Source organism: Lepus europaeus, chromosome X (assembly GCF_033115175.1).
Source record: "Lepus europaeus isolate LE1 chromosome X, mLepTim1.pri, whole genome shotgun sequence".
Lineage (NCBI taxonomy): Eukaryota > Metazoa > Chordata > Mammalia > Lagomorpha > Leporidae > Lepus > Lepus europaeus.
This window is the reverse complement of record NC_084850.1, coordinates 129,945,733-129,963,063: the sequence shown is the minus strand read 5'-3', so window position 1 is coordinate 129,963,063 and position 17,331 is coordinate 129,945,733. Positions and strand designations below refer to the sequence as shown.

Genomic DNA, 17,331 nt, shown 5'->3' with positions numbered 1-17,331 from the left:
AAAATCCCTTCATCACACACACATCTCAGTGTGAGGAGGACAGTGCACACCATATGTAAGGAACTCATACAACTACTCAATAGCAAAAAAGTCAAATATGCCAATTTACAAAATGGGCAAAGGGGCTGAATAGATATTTTTTCCAAAGAAGCCATTCAAATGGTCACTATGTATGAAAAGATGTTCAGTATCACTAATCATCAAGGAAATGCAAGTATACAGCAAGTGGTGTATAAAGTTGACCCACTTAAAGTATGTAATTCAATGATATTTAGTGGATTTAGAGTTGTACAGCCATCACCTGTATGTAATTTTTAAAGTGTTATTTATTTATTTGAAAGGAAGAGTGATGGAGGACGGTAGGGGAGAGAGAAAGAGAGAGGGAGAAAGAGAGAGAGCAAGAGAGGAGGAGACTCTACCATCCACTGGTTCACTCCCCAAATGTCAACAACAGCTGGGTCTGAGCCAGGTCAAAGCCAGGGGCTAGGAACTCCATCTAGGTCGTCCATGTGGGTAGCAGGGCCCCAAGCACTTGAGCCATCTCCTGCTGCTTCCGAGGGTGCTCATCATCAGGAAGCTGGATGGGAAGCAGAGGCGGGACTCGACCCCAGGCACTCCAGAATGCCCACCCCACTTTTATGTAATTACTAAACACTTGTACTACTCAGTGAGAAAACTCATCCCCATTTGGTCACTTGCCAGTCACCTCCTCCCATCACAGCTCCAGGCAACTACTAATCTGTCTTCGCTCTATGGATTTATTTATTCTGAACATTACATATAATTAGGACCACTCAGTTTGTGGTCTTTTGTGGCTGATTTCTTTTTCTCAATACAATGGTTTTTGAGGTTCATTCTGACATGTTGTCACATGTGTCAGCCCTTCATTTACTATGGCCAAATAATATTACATTTCCTGAATGGATCACATTTTGTTGATACATTCATCAGCTGATAGACATTTGGATTGTTTCCAGTTGGAGGCTGTTATGAATAATGCTGTTACTAACATTCATGGACCACTTTTTGTGTATATGTATATTTTTTAAACTGATAAGAACAGATACTACACTTGATCTTAGCCAAAAGGCCGAGAAGCAATGTGCATATGTATGTTTTTATTTCTTTTGGGTATATACTTGAATTGCTAGGTTTTATAGTAACTCTATGTGTAACATTTTGAGGAACTTTTAAACTGTTTCTCTAAGGGATTACACAAATTTCCATTCCTACCATCAGTGTGTGAGGATTCCAGTTTCTCTGCATTCCTGTCAACCTTTGTTACTGTCCATCGTTTTGAGTACAGTCAGCTTAGTGGGTGTGAGGTAGAATCACAGTGGATCTTGATTTACACTTCCTTAGTGATACATGATGCTAAACATCTTCGTATGTGCTTATTAAAACATTTATACATCTTCTTTGGAGAGATGTGTATTTTACATTCCTTTTACATGTTTAGTTATTACTCTTTTCTTATAAGAGTTCTTTGTATAGTCTAAGTACTTGTCACCTATTAGATATATAATTTGCAAATATTTGCTCCCATTCTTCGGGAGTCTTTTAACTTTCCTGATGGTGTTATTTGTAGCACAAAAAAAATATTCATTTTGATGAATTCCAACTTGTTGCTTGTCCTTTCAGTGTTTTATCTAAAAAGTTATTGCCAGGGCCGGTGTCGTGGCTCACTTGGTTAATCCTCTGCCTGCAGCGCCAGCATCCCATATGGGCGCCGGGTTCTAGTCCCGGTTGCTCCTCTTCCAGTCCAGCTCTCTGCTATGGCCCGGGAGTGCAGTGGAGGATGGTCCAAGTGCTTGGACCCCTGCACCTGCATGGGAGACCTGGCTCCTGGCTTCGGATCGGCGTAGCTCCGGCCGTAGCGGCCATTTGGGGGGTGAACCAATGGAAGGAAGACCTTTCTCTCTGTCTCTCTCTCTCACTGTCTAACTCTGTCAAATAATAAAAAAAAAGCTATTGCCTAACCCAAAGTCATAAGGATTTATTACTGCCTTTTTTCCTAAGAGTTTGATAGGTTTAGCTCTTATATTTAGCTCTGACCCATTTTGAGTTAATTTTTGTGTATAGTGTGAGGTAGGGGTCCAGCTTTATTATCTTACATGTGGATAGCCAGTTGTCCTAATAACATAATTGAAAAGAGTATCCCTTTCCTATTTACCCATCTTGACACTTTGGTCACACATCAACTGACCATAAATGTAAGGGTTTATTTCTGGATTTTAAATGGTGCTCTGTAGATCTATATGTCTATCCTAAGGTAGGGACTACAGTATCCTGATTACTGTAGCTTTATATGAGTTGAGCATTCCTAATCTGAAAACCTGAAATCCAGAACACTTTCCATGCCAGCAAAATCTATACAAATATTCTAAAATCTGAGCAGCTTTGAAATCTGAAACACTTTTGATCCCAAACATTTTACATAAGGGATACTCAACTTTCAGTAAGTTTTAAAACTGGAAAATATGAACTGAACTTTGTGCTTTTTAAAAATATTTATTTATTTGAAAGGCAGAGTAACAGAAAGAGAGAGAGAGAGAGAGAGAGAGAGAGAGAGAGAGAGAGAGAGATCCTATTCCCTGGAAATAGTTTCACTTCTTTTCTAATCTGCATGCATTTATTTCTTTTCCTTGCCTAATTGCCATGGCTAGAACTTGCAGTACAATGTTGAATAAAACTGGTGAAAGCAGATTTCCTTGTCTTGTTCCTGATCTTGAGGGGAATGCATTCAGTCTTGGACTATTAAGTTTGGGGTTAGCTGTGTGTTTTGTGTGTGTGTGTGTGTGTGTGTTTGGTTGATAACCTTTATTAGGTTGAGGAAATTCCTTTCTATGCTTAGTTTGTAGAAAGTTTTTATCATGAGAGGGATGAATTTTGATAAATACCTTTTAATGCATCTGTTGGGATGATCATGTGGTTTTTGTCTTTTATTCAGAAACCCTGATTGATTTCAGATATTACATAAAACGTGCACTCCTAGAATAAATCCTGCTGCTGATGGTGTGTAATCCTTTTAATAGGTTCTTAGATACAGTGTTCTAATAATTTATTGAGGATTTTACAACTATATTCATAATTAAATTCATATATTTGTAAGAGATATAGGTCTGTAGTTTTCTTGTGATCTTTGATTTTAGCGTCAGGTTAAAACTGGCTTCTCATCAGTATTCCCACCTTTTTTATTTCTTAGAATTAAATGTTTGATAGAATTCCCCAGTGAAGCCATCTAGCCTTAGGCTTTGCTTTGTGGGTTGCTTGATTACCTATTCAATCTTTTTACTTGTTACAGGCATGTTCAGTTTTTCTATTTTTTCTTAAATAAATCATGGTCATTTGTGTTTATCTGGGAATTTGTCCATTTCATATGGATTACCTGTTAGTGTACAATCATTCATAATATTCCTGTATATTCTTCCTTACATTACTGGTCAGTAGTGATGCCCCCTCTTTCATTCCTGATTTTAGACATTGAGTGTGAAGACATTGAGTCATCTCTCTCTCGCTCGCTTTTTTTTTTTTTTTTTTGGCCTGTCTAAAGCTTTGTCAATTTTTTTATCCTTTCAAAGAACCAATTTTTTGTTTTGTTGATTTTTCTGTATTGTTTTTCTATTGTGTTTTCATTTCTTTCTGTTTTATTATTTTCTTCCTTACATTGGGTTTAGTTTACTCTTTGTCCAGTTTGAAAGTAGATTATGTTGTTAATTTGAGATCTTGAACATTTTTATTTTCATTTTATCTGAAAGGCAGAAAGAAAGGGAGAGAGGGAAGCTGGGCCAGGCCAAAGCCGGGAGCCAGGAACTGAATCTGGGTTTCCACACGGGTGGTAGGGACCCAAGTACCTGGGTCATCATCTGCTGCCCCCGCCAGGGTGCGCTAGAATCGGAAGCAGAGGAGCTGGTGCTCGAACCAGGCACTCCAGTATGGGATGCTGGCATCCCAAGTGGTGTCTTAACTGCCGCACCAAATGCTTACATCCCTCACCCCTTGTCTGTCTGTCTGCTTAAATTTTCCTAAAGTCTATTTTGTCTACTATTAACGTGGCCATTCTAGCTGTCATTTTTGTTAATTGCCTGGTATTTGGGTTTTTTTTTTTTTGTCCTTTCCTTTTGTATCTCATTGTATCTTTGAAACTAAAATGTGTTTCCTGTAGAAAACATAATTGGATCTTGTTTTGTATTTGCACAATATCACAATCTCTACCTTGTGATTTGCTCATTTTAATCTATTTGCATATAATGTTATTGTTGATATGGTTGGATTTACATCTGCCATTTTGATTTATATATATATACATGTACACACACATATGTACATATACATATGATATATAATCAGCCCTCCATATCCACAGGTTATGCATCTGTAGATTTAACTGACAACAGATAGAAAGCACTTTAAAAAATTGTGTTTCAGGGGCTAGTGCTGTGGCATAACAGGCAAAGCCACTGCCTGCAGTGCTGGCCTCCCATATGGGCTCTGGTTCAAGACCCGGCTGCTCCACTTCCGATCCAGCTCTCTGCTATGGCTGGGGAAAGCAGTAGAAGATGGCCCAAGTCCTTGGGCCTCTGCACCCGTATGGGAGACCAGGAAGAAGCTCTTGGCTTTGGATCAGTGCAGCTCTGACCATTGCGGCCATCTGGGGAGTGAACCAGTGGATAGAAGACCTCTCTCTCTCTCTCTCTCTCTGCCTCTTCCTCTCTGTAACTCTGACTTTCAAATAAATAAATAAATTTAAAAGTTAATAAGTAAATCTTTTTAAAAAATTGTGTCTGTACTCACCATCTCAGTTTTTTTATTTTCATTATTCCACAAATAATACAGGATAATAACTGTTTTTTTAAATATTTATTTTATTTATTTGAAAGAGTTACAAAGAGGTAGAGACAGAGAGAGAGGTCTTCCATCCGCTGGTTCACTCCCCAGATGGCCGCAACAGCTTGAGCTGTGCTGAAGCCAGGAGCCACGGGTGCCACATGGGTGCAGAGGCCCAAGGACTTGGGCCATCTTCTACTGCTTTCCCAAGCCATGGCAGAGAGCTGGATGGGAAGAGGAGCAGCCGGGACTAGAACCAGTGCCCATATGGGATGCCGGCACTTCAGGACAGGGCTTTAACCCGCTGCGCCACAGTGCCTGCCCCGATAATAACTGTTTATATAGCATTTATGTGATATTAGGTAGTATAAGTCATTTAGAGATGATTGAAATTACACGGGACAGTGTCCACAGGCTATATGCAAATACTAGGCCATTTTATAGGAAGGACTTGAGCACGTGTGCATTTTAGCGACCTTGGGACATCCTGGCGTGCATCCCCTGTGGATCCTGAGTGGTGACTGTGTATCTCACCACTATTTTGTTCCTCTGTTCCTCCTTCATTTCAAATTGGGTTTTGTAAATGGTCTGAGGCAGATGTTAAGTCCAGCTGATTAGCTAACTATGTTAGCACCATTTTTTAAAATCATTCCTTTCTATTTGATTGTAATACCACTGTTGTCATGTGTATTGTTCCCATACATCATTGGACATATTTATGAAACTTCTGTTCTGCTTGTATATCTGTCTCCTCTTGTGTCAATACCTGTTATTTTGTTTCAGTAACTTAATGATAAATTTCAATATCCGGTATAGCAAGTCCCTTTTTATTTTCCTTCATTTTCAAATAATTGTTCTTGTGAATCTTCAAAATCCAAAAGAAAACACTACTTGTCACCCTTTTAAAATTAATTAATTAATTAAATGCATGTATGCATTCTGTGAAATTTTAATTAATTTAATAACATGGTATGTGTGAAGCTAGGCAATTCACTTAAAGTAGAAACCGGTAAGTGGTAATGTAGCACATTAAAATGGATCAGGACAGGATGGCTGGTATAACTTTCACCTCATGATTTGTTGTTTTAACACAGGGTGAATACTATTGAAAGCAGTGCCATTAAGATATTAAAAGAGAGAATAATTGGACGAAAAACTGACCTCATCCGTGCCTTCCAGCTTCAAGACCATAGTCGATCAGGTAATATAACTCTGTAATGCGTACTGCTTATTGACATAGCACGTCACCTCCAGATCAGTGTTCCTTTGCTTTGTTTCCTTAGGATTTCAGTTTTCCGTTTTTGCTGGTAGTGTATCAGACCAGATACTCCTGTTAAGCAGGTGGGTTTGGGAGGATGTGTAACTTGAAAGCATGCATCAACCTCACAGCAAGGTAGATCTCTTAGCTGTACATCTACTCCCCTCAAAAAGTGAGTTGAAAGCACGTGTGGGAGCAAGGTGCACCAGGCAAGCACCAAGGGCTGGACTGTCCCAGGAGCAGACTCTAGTATCGGGCAGTCCTGAGACTAAACTGGTGTGGCCGAAAGGGAAGCCGAATGTGTGGCTTCCACTTTAAACCTGGACCTGCAAAGTGGCTAAAATGGTCCCAAGTCTGTAATGCTCCCTGACGCTGACAGCAAATGCCAAGCCATCTTCAAGGGAAATATCCCGAAACTGACCCCTAGTATAGCCAGAGAATATCAGCCAACATGAGCTACAAACAAGGAGACAGACTACCATGAATGAAAGTCAGCAGAAATAACAAACAGTATATTTAGTTCCCCAAGGGGACCAGATATTACAGTTATTGAATGTAAAATAAGTAAGAAATGTTTACAAAATAAGATGGAACCACAAACAAGCATTGGAAAATGATTTGAGGAAAAACCAAATGGATATGAAAATATACTGGCTGAAGAAGAAACATAATAGATGGGTTACAAAGAGGCTTAAACACAGCTCAAAAAAGAGTAAGGAGATTGAGTTCCGAACAGTAAACTGAGAACATTTAATGTATATTTAATCAGCGTATAAGGAAGAGAGAATATGAGAGGCCATAATTGACAGGATAACGACTGAGACTTTTCCAGAACTGATGGAAGACTCAAATTCATAAGTAAGGAGGAGTAATGATTCTCAAGCAGGATAAATAAAATTCAATGCACACTTGTCACACGCTTGCGAAACTGCAGAGCACCAATAGCCAAGCAGGCCGAGAGAAACACACACCGCTCCAAAGACATGACAACGAGACTGATAGATTTCTCATCAGTTGGGAAAGTAGCCAATGCAGTGGACTTACACACACAAAACACTGAAAGCTACATTTAGAAAAAGACGGATCACGAAAACATTAGCAAAAACAAAGCTTGACTAGAGCTAATAATAGCAAAGTAGCCTCTGAGGGAAGGTAAGGGGGTACTTCTAAAAGTTCATGGAAAATAGAATTAAAAGCTGTGTTTGGTGCAAAAATATTGTGAAATCAGTGCAGTCTTTTCATAATACATTTTTTTTTGCCTTGAGTTTTTTAAAGACTCCTCGGACATTGCAGTCAGCTCTCCATATTTATGGGTTCTGTATCAGGGGATTCCAGCAACTGTGAATTCCTGAAAATATTTGTGAAAAGACAGTCGCGTCGGTACTGAATATGTAGAGACGTCTAGGGAGTCATTTCCCCTAAACGAACTGCATGACGATTTACATAATATTTTCATTGTATTAGCTATTGTAAGTAATTTAGAACTGATGTAAAGTGTGTAGGAGGATATGAGGTGCTATGCAAATACTACCACATTTTCTAGAAGGGACTTGAGCATCCACGGATTTTGGTATTTGAGGGGCAGGGGGATGTGTTTCCTGGAACCAATCTCCCACCGATTCAGTGGATACCAAGACTGTCAATATCAAAAAAATTTTACAAATCTTGAAACTCTTTGATCTTGCAGTTCCACTTCTGGGAATGATCCTAAGGAAATAATGGAATAGTACCATACGCATTAAAATGACGCTGTAGTGGTGGGCATTGTGGTGCAGCAGCTTAAACTGCCACTTGGGCCACCTGCATCCCTTATCCCAGGGCCTGGGATGGAGTCCTGCCTCAACCTTCCTGTCTAACTCCCTGCTAATGCACCTAGGGGGCAGCAGATGATGGCTCAAGCACTTGAGTCCCTGCCACCTATGTGGGACACCCGGATAGAATTCCTGGCCTGATGGAAGGCCAAGACACTGTGGCAAAAAATGACCTATATGAAGGATCTCTGTGAGTGAGATCCCGGTGGAAAGAACGGGCCTTCAAAGAAGGAGGTACCATTCTCTGAAGGGAAGAGAGAATTTCCACTTTGACTATGACCTTGTCTAAATATGCCATAGCCTTGGCAGCTCATGACAAGAGCCTAGGGAGATGACTGACGTCATAAATAAGAGTGTCAGTTGTTAAATCAACAGTAGGAGTCACTGTGCACTTGCTCCCCATGTAGGACCTCTGTCCTTGATGAGTTGTACTATGAGAATTAACGGTAAAACTTGTCTTCAAACAATACTTTATACTTTGTGTGTCTGTATGGATGGAAAGTGTTGAAATCTTTACTTAGTATATACTAAGTTGATCTTCTGTATATAAAGATAATTAAAAATGAATCTTTTTTTTCATTTATTAAACTTTTATTTAATGAATATAAATTTCCAAAGTACAGCTTATGGGTTACAATGGCTTCCCCCCTCCCATAACTTCCCTCCCACCCGCAACCCTCCCCTTTCCCGCTCCCTCTCCCCTTCCATTCATATCAAGATTCTTAATAAAGAATGGGATGGTAGAGGGAGTAGGAGGTAGGACGGTTTGGGGATGGGAGGGCGGGTATGGGGAGAAGAACTGCTATAATCCAAAAGCTGTACCTATGAAATTTATATTTATTAAATAAAAGCTTTCTATTAAAAAAAAAAAAAAAGAATTCCTGGCCCAGCCTGGCCCTGGCTGTTGCAGGCATTTGTGGAATGAACAGTGGATAGAAGCGCTCTATCTCTGTTACTCTGCCTTTGAAATAAATAAAAATGAATGAATGAACATGTTTTTTAAATGTGATTTGAGTTAAAAAATGTAAAGATAATGTAGATCTATGTTTATTAGCATAGATGGCTATCCATGACTTACTGATTGAAAAAAACAGGTTAGAGTAAATGTATATGTGTGTATACACATGTATTTTGTCATATCAATACATGTATATAAAACATGCACAGTGTATACTTAATTTCAAGAAAGAAAATATATAGACATTTACATATGCATATGTTTATATACATAGAAAAAATTAGAAGTAATATTGTTTTCTATGTATTCAGAATCATTTAAAATGACCATATTTAAATAATCAGAAAAAATAAATATATTTGTATTTTGGAAAACTATAAAATTTTATAGGGAAAGGGATATTAGCTGAGAAAATGGCAGGTGAGAAATTTAGCAAAATATTAAAAACAAAATAAATCTTTTGCGCTTTGTATTTTCTGTTTTCAAATCATCTATAATAAGCATACCTTATTTTGTTCATCAGAAAAGGCAAAAACATGTAGCATCCAAAGTCTAATTTACTCTGTGTGACAGCCAGTGCAAGATGGCCCATGTGCTTGGGTCCCTGCCACACACATGGGAGACTCGGATAAAGCTCCTGGCTCCTGGCTCCTGGCTTCAGCCTGGCCCAGCCCTGGCCTTTGCAGGCATTTGGGGAGTGAACCAGCAGACATATATCTTTATCTCTCCCTCTCTCTCTCTAACCCTGTCTTTCAAATAAATAAAATAAATCTTTTTTTAAAATTCAAATTATAAACAAACAATATGGGCTTATTTGTTGTTGTTAGGAAAAATTTCAACGACCCAGTGGGCTTTTTCCATGGAGAACGTTTTGGGGCTGAACTTACCATGGAGATCCCTGAGTCCCCACCTAGTAAATACAGACAAAAATGGAGACATTGACTATATGTCCAGCTTCCAGGATATCCACATTGAAAAACCTGTGAAAGAGGTGAGTGAGATATAAAGTCCCAGGTGAAACCTTGCTGGGGCCGAACACCCTTTGCACAAGCTGCAAGAGTGACTTAATCCTTTGAAAAGCTGGTAGTGGTCTGTTCAGCAAATTTGGGCATACTAAGGATAAGCCAAAAGAATATAAAAGAAAATGTTTCAGCAAGTGAAACTACATCAGAGATAGGATTCCAATGTTAAGTACAGTCTAGTGGACATCCGTTCTTTCCCAGAACACACCATTTAAAATACTTAGTGTTCTGTATTAAACTGAGTGTATAGACTTGCTAACATGATTCAGAGTGTGCCTTAAAGATTTTTAAAATGCAAAATCCTGGGGCTGGCTTTGTGACATAGGAGGTTAAACCACTGCCTGAGACATCGGTGTCCCATATGAGCACTGGTTTGTGTCCTGGCTGCTCCACTTCTGATCCAGCTCCCTGCTAATGCACCTGGGAAAGCAGCAGCAGATGGCCCAAGTGCTTAGACCCCTGCTACCCTTGTGGCAGTTCTTGTCTTGTGGCTTCAGCCTGGCCCAGCCCTGGCCATTGCAGCCATTTGGGGAGTGAACCAAATACCTTTCAAATACATAAATAAATCTTTTAAAGAAATACAGAATCCTTTACTAACAAGGAAGAGTTACCAGATCCCAGTACTTGTTACTTAACAACTCATTAGTGTGAGTTAGGACATTGAGCCTATTGGAATGAGGCCGTGAGTGGCTATTTGCCGGGAAGGGCAGAGCAGACAGGGAAGTCGTTGTTGGTGTTGAAGACTAAAATAGCCATGGCAAGGAGGCTTTGAACTTCAGAGGCAGTTTACTGCGGCGACTAAGCTCATCGGCCTGGGCTTCCCAGCGCTGAAATTTAAGTCCCACTTACCAGCTTACTTTGTCTCCCTGTTTTCTAAAGTGTAGAATGGATAGAATGGTAGGTGTGTTCCTGTCCTTTCTGATTGCAGAGGACCGAAGGAAGTCATCCCATAAGCTCTCCGTGAATGTGGGCAGGTGTTGTGACTGCGGCCCTGTTCTCAGCAGCCCACCCCCCAGAGGCACACAGAGCACATGTCTCTTTTCTGGTCAAGGAGGGTCGGGCCTCCAGGGCCAGGCGTACCTTCTCAGGTTTCTATTTAAACCACATAATTTGAATTGGTGATGATGTTTTGTGTTGGTACTTTTGTTAAAATTCATCTATATCATTAATTCTATGTTTAACACTTCAAAAAATTTTTATTTTAGGCTCAGTCTACTGTCATTGAAACTCTGTACCGATATCGATCTGACCTGCAAATCATATTTAATATCATTGATTCTGATCACTCAGGTAAATGAACTTGGTTCAGTAGTAGTAGAAGGCAGAGGCTAGTTTGTCTCCCTGAAATCAGAACTCTGTTTTTACCCATTTCATCCTTTACCCAAACTTGAGGAAACTCAAGGGAAAATAAACAAACTTGTGTTTAATATTATTGTTATTTTAGCTTGGCCACAAACTCTACGTTCAAGACTGGAGAATCCTACAGAGCCGTGGGTCAAACTGAAAGAACACCTTTTATAAGTCACCAGCACAAATACAAAGATAATTTACTGATAGGTTTATTATTTTAGTTACTGTTGCCAATCAAAATCATTTCTAGAGTTCTGATGGTTTGGGGAATTACAGACTATGAAAACTCAGTTTTTGTTTAGCTCTGATGCACAATTACTTCCATGCTTAAAAAATGTCATCGCCTACTCCCCTACTGCAGAGACCTTTGAACACCAAAAAATTAATCATTGATTCATGATCAAGGCAGTGCCATTGTCTGTCATCCCCTTAGGGCCCCGCATTGCCTGCTCCCTTTGCTGTTCTGTGAGTCTCCATTGCGCCCTCCTGCCATGTTCCTCACTCTCAGATTTTAGCTCTGGTGATTCCCACAGTCCACAACCCCCTCTCCATTCCTTCACTGTTGACTCGTTCTGGCTTTGGAATAATCGCAAATCACTGAGCAATCAGAAGTGACCCAGTGCTTCTTATCTTCATGATCTCGCGCCACGCTTCCTTCAGTGCCCTGATGCTCAGGCTTGCTAGGGAGCTGCTAACTGGGACTATCCACTCAGTGTGGGCTCCCGCGCTTCCCTTAGGCGAGTCTTCAGATGAACACTCACAGCCTTCTCCTGTCTTCTTTTAGGTCTGATCTCCATGGAAGAATTCCGGGCCATGTGGAACCTTTTCAGTTCTCACTACAACGTTCATATTGATGATTTCCAGGTTAATGAGCTCGCCAACACAATGGACTTAAACAAGGATGGGAGCATTGACTTCAATGAGTTTTTAAAGGCTTTCTATGTAGTGCATAAGTTCGATAAAAATTAGACACCGAGTTTGCTAAAGCCTCCTGAGGGATTCCCTTAGTCCCCTTACAAACAGCTGGGCCCAAACCACAGACACAATCTTTTCCAAGACCCTGAAAATCCATAGTCAATAGTAGAGAAAAGTAGTCCCCAGTTCACAGCACGCAGACGCACAGTACGGATGGGTACTGGGAGTGCCTGGCAAGCTGTTAGTTGTAAGACTAGGTTAAATGTCAGCAGCTAGGATTTGGCTCCAGGTTAGAACCCACACAGTGCCAGCGAGAAACTGGCTTCCAGCCTAGTGTTTGTCTCTTGGATGCCACCTAACCAGGAAACCACAGCAATTTTGAAACCTACTGAAAGGAACCCATAGCGCTTCAGACAAAACTGCTGGGAGCAACATCGGGAGTGAAGGCTGGGAGGAGGATTACCAAACGATGAGTGCAATAAACCAGTCCCACCTTTCAGCTGCAGTCCTCTGTGCAGATTCCTTACGCCAGTGATCCTCAGCTGTTGGGCAATGGCCTTCAGGGATAGGCGCCTCATCACGTCCTCGGGGGCAGCGGTGGGAGCACAGTGTTAGGAAAAGCCTCGTTTTCTCGTGTCTGTTGGGGACGCACATCCTCATTGCTAGGTGGGGTCTCTGTTGTGCATTCGCTGTGCAATTTATTCTGCTTGCATGGCAAAGACAATGAGAAATTTCTGTTTAAAGGTAAGCATAGATTTCAGTTTTTTTTTTTCTTTTAAGTCTGAATACTTCGCAATCTAGCAATGAGCCAGATTAGATAGCCTACGGGCCCGCCTGTTACAAGCACCAGAAATAATGGACAAAATATGACAGATCTTTACATTTTCAATTCTTTTATTAAACTTTTAATATACAGAAAAAGAACATAATTAAAACTGTAACAATATTAAAATCAGGACAGATTTTAAGTCAAAGAAGTATCATTAGGAATGCTAAAAGGAATAATTTACCAGGAAGATATACTAATTACAAACATATACCTATAATAACAAAGCTTCAAATTTTATATTGCAAAAAGTGATATAACTACCAGGCTAAATTGATAGAAGATTTTTACAACTCTGTCAGTAATTGATCATGTATATTAAAAATTAGTGTATAGACTACTGGACAACCCACTCAGTGCACCTGATGGGGTATCTATGTGTATATTGGAGAGAACTTCAAAACGGCTATGGAAAATGCAATTAAAAATCTATTTTGGGCCGGCGCCGCGGCTCAGTAGGCTAAACCTCCGCCTTGCGGCGCCGGCACACCGGGTTCTAGTCCCAGTCGGGGCACCGATCCTGTCCCGGTTGCCCCTCTTCCAGGCTAGCTCTCTGCTGTGGCCCGGGAGGGCAGTGGAGGATGGCCCAAGTCCTTGGGCCCTGCACCCCATGGGAGACCAGGAGAAGCACCTGGCTCCTGCCATCGGATCAGCGTGGTGTTCCGGCCGCAGCGCGCCTACCGCGCGGCCATTGGAGGGTGAACCAACGGCAAAGGAAGACCTTTCTCTCTGTCTCTCTCTCACTGTCCACTCTGCCTGTCAAAAAAAAAAAATTTAAAAAAAAAGAATAAAAAAAAATCTATTTTGGTGAAAAATGTTTTGACCATGCCTGTGAAGAAAATGAATGTTATGAAAAAAATCATGCATAGATTTCAAAGTCTTTATACCAAAATAGGTTTATTGTTTAATTCATTTTTCCACCAACTTTTTGAAGTATCCTCAATACATACATATGGGTATATGTGTGTATCTGTTCCTGTGTTTAGATATGTGTATGTGTGTATGGGTACTCATATACAGACCTTTAATTTTAGAAAATGTACATCATTTTCAAGCACACATGGAACATTTATAAAAATTGACCATGTATTAGACCACAAAACATCTCAAATACTAAATTAGAAGCCAGAATAAAAAAGATAACTGTATTAAAATGAATAAAAAAGAGATAATAACTAGATCTACCAGAGAATGGTAAGAAAAACGTTGACAAGAATACTATGAAGAATTTTATGCCAATAATTTTAAAAACTAGGTGAATGGACTATTCCCTAGGGGAAAATATAATTTACTAAAGCTAAGTGAAGAGTGACAGGAGAGTGCAGAGACATCCAACCATTAAAGAATGTGATGGCTTTGTAATGGGTCAGTTTGGCTAGGCTGTGGCTCCTGGCTTTGGATCAGCTCAGTTCCAGCCATTGTGGCCATTTGGGGAGTGAACCAGCAGATGGAAGACCTCTTCCTCTGTCTCTCCCTCTCACTCTCTGTAACTCTACCTCTCAAATAAATAAAATCTTTTAAAGAAAAAAATTTGGCTAGGCTGACCCTGCGTCTCTCAGAATTCATTTTCTTTTTCATGGTTCTGGTTAGGGTGGGCCACAAGGGAGATTCTTGAGAGATCTGGAAGGCAAAAGGGAAGCTACTTTGTAGCTCCCACCTGCTGTTGCTGCTCTGCTTGGCTGTTGGTGTGACGCAGAAGCTAGGCCTGCATTTGCTCTCTCCCCTCCCTTGATCCTCTGTGTCAGTGTCTCTCACTTCTGGGCTGTGTTTAGCTCCATGACGCTGAAGTCACTGAAGTCAGAGACAATAAGAAGGGCTGCAGGCTCCAGTTCGTCCTCAGGAGGTGCCAGCTGGTGCTTGTGGCTTTCAGCCTGCTTGTGATTCTCCTTCCTGACCACCTCTCTGTGGACGTAGAGCCCCAGCATCAGCCGTGGAGCCCACAGCCTTCCAGAGCCTGCTGAACCAGCTCCCTCATTTGCTGAGTCTTCTGGCTGTCCTGGCTCTGCCTCTGGTTCAACTGTGCGGAGTGGTTCCAGAGGAACTGAATCTTACACACGACTGCTCTGAGTGGCTCTGGGTTTTCTGGAGTTGCTTTCCTAGTCCACGGACCTACTCTCCTTTTTTAAAACTTTTTAACATTTACTTTTATTTATTTGAAAGGCAGAGTGACAGAAAGAGACACAGAGAGCGTGAGATCATACATGCACTGATCCACTCCCCAAATGTCTGCCCAGCCAAGACTGGGCCAGGATGAAACCAGCAGCCCAGAACTGGAGCTGGGTCTCCCACGTAGGGGGCAGGGAGTCAAGTACTTGGGCCACCGCCTGCTGCCTCCCACGGTGTACAGTAGCAGGAAGCTTGGTTGGACGAAACATTGGGACTGAAACCCGGGCACTCCAGTATGGGATGTGGAAGTCTCAAGCGGCACTGCGGTGCCTGCCCCGAGGAGCCTGCTCTCTGTAGATAGACTTGCCTTCTCCGAATATTTCACACGAATGGAATTACCTGATATGTCACCCCGCATGTCTGGCTTCCTTCACCAAACACAATGTTGTTGAGGATCATCTGTGTGCAGCGTGTACCCACAGTTCATCCCTTTTTGTTGTTGATTAGTATTCCATTGTATCGAAATAGAACATCTCCTTGACCTGTTCATTGCAAGGTAGCATTTAGCTTCCAATTGTTCACTTCCAGAGCAAGGCTGCTAAGAACATTCATACCCAAGTCTCGGTATGGACATGGTTTCCTTGCTGTTGTCCTACACTTTCCTCTTTAGTTTCAACTTCATTTTTATTGCATTTATTCCATGCTTTGTAATTTTAAGATTGTCTTTCCTTTCTTCAGCTGCTTTACTGGCTTCTTAGCGACTTCAGAAGGAAACTCAAATCCCTTAGTGTGCTCAGAGAGGGAACCTTCCCCCTGCTCACCCTTATCTCTTAGCCACTCCCTTTGTGAAGAGAAGCACTTCATCCAGGTATATCACTTACAAAATGAAGGGGTGTCAAGACAAAGAAAGAAAGAATTGCCAGGCAATGTTCTAATGTCACTCATTGCCAGTCACCCACATTGGGTCATCTTTACTACGGAGAGAATATTCTTGGTTTGCTATAGTAGCCAAATGACTATTTTGGATGGTGCCTAGTGGATGGTGGGGGCCTAATATTGATTAAATATTTCATCCAAATTAATTCTGATGAATAGCAGCAAGCACTGATATGAGTACTATAAGAAGACTGACATTAATTCCCCTTTATGATTATGTTCACAGCCTAGACCAGAACTAACGAAAATTAGGAAGGGGACCCCCGTGGCTCCATGGCCACCAATCCCTTGTCCAAGGCGTGGAGAACAGAACTGCAGTCTCCCCTTGCTATGATTATTTTGCAGGAAAAGCCAGAGAGGCAGTCACTCCTGCTGCTGCTGCTTTCAAGATCAAAGCCCATGTTTCAGGAAAGCCACAGCTGTGGGAAAAACTGGAGCCTTGGAGGTGATGTGTACAGAACTCTCCACCGGTTCATCATCTCACAACCTACCGAGAATCCTGGCTTAGTGCTTCTGAGAAACAACTAGTCCCTCAGGCAGGCCCTCGTGGCTCTTTTAGGTCACTTCCTGAATAGCATTTGGCTGTTTATTCTCAGGGTTCTTTCTGGAACTCTCGTTTTCTCCAGAATTAATTATATGCCTTTGTTGGAAATGTCACCTAAAAATGGACTTTGATTTTCCCAATGATTGTCAATTCGTATCACCCAACTTCTATGTGACATGAGTTGTGCCTAACCACACTTCAGTTTTGCAGTGTCTCTGTATGTTTATCTCATTTTCCATTTTTTATTGCAAATTAGATTGAGCATTTTTATTAGCTGATCGGCCAGCCTGTTTTCTTTATCTGTAAAGTGTGTGTTCTTAGCCTCTGCTCATTTTGTCTGAGGGCTGGGTGCACCGCTCTTACTGATTTCTGGGAATTTTAAAGCTCTTCTTGATACTAATCCTCTACCCTCTCTTCGTGAAGCAGATATTACCTCCCAGTCTGGGACTTGAGTTTTCACTTTCTTTCTGGCATCTATTTTCAAGAAGGAGATTTAAATTTTTATTTGTCCAATTTGTCGGTCTCCTTCATAATTTGTGCTATTTCTGTCTTGTCTACCCAAAAAAAATTATGTCCAACCCCAGAAATACCATAAAGAAATTCTTATTATTCAGATTCTATATTTGCAAATTCACCTACAAAATTTATTTGTAACCCCCAATCAGTATCAACAGGGTGGGTTTGTGGCATAGCAGTTAAGATGCCACTTGGGACCCCCACATCCCATATCAGGGTAGCTGGGTTTGAGTTCCACACTCGGCTTCCAGCTTTCTCCTAA

General features: G+C 41.1%; 1 protein-coding gene and 1 pseudogene across 1 annotated transcript in view; one reads left to right on the top strand and one right to left on the bottom strand.

The window, feature by feature from the left end:
* PPEF1 (protein phosphatase with EF-hand domain 1) overlaps positions 1-12,667 on the top strand; it is a 121,343-nt gene extending 108,676 nt beyond the window's left edge. The window contains exons 14-17 of the mRNA XM_062183411.1: positions 5,922-6,028; positions 9,682-9,845; positions 11,082-11,166; positions 12,011-12,667. Coding sequence (XP_062039395.1) covers positions 5,922-6,028; positions 9,682-9,845; positions 11,082-11,166; positions 12,011-12,195 — 541 coding nt within the window. The 3' untranslated portion in view covers positions 12,196-12,667. The remainder of the gene's footprint in view (positions 1-5,921; positions 6,029-9,681; positions 9,846-11,081; positions 11,167-12,010) is intronic.
* LOC133753939 (U2 spliceosomal RNA) lies at positions 980-1,102 on the bottom strand (annotated as a pseudogene).
* Positions 12,668-17,331: the final 4,664 nt, after the last annotated feature.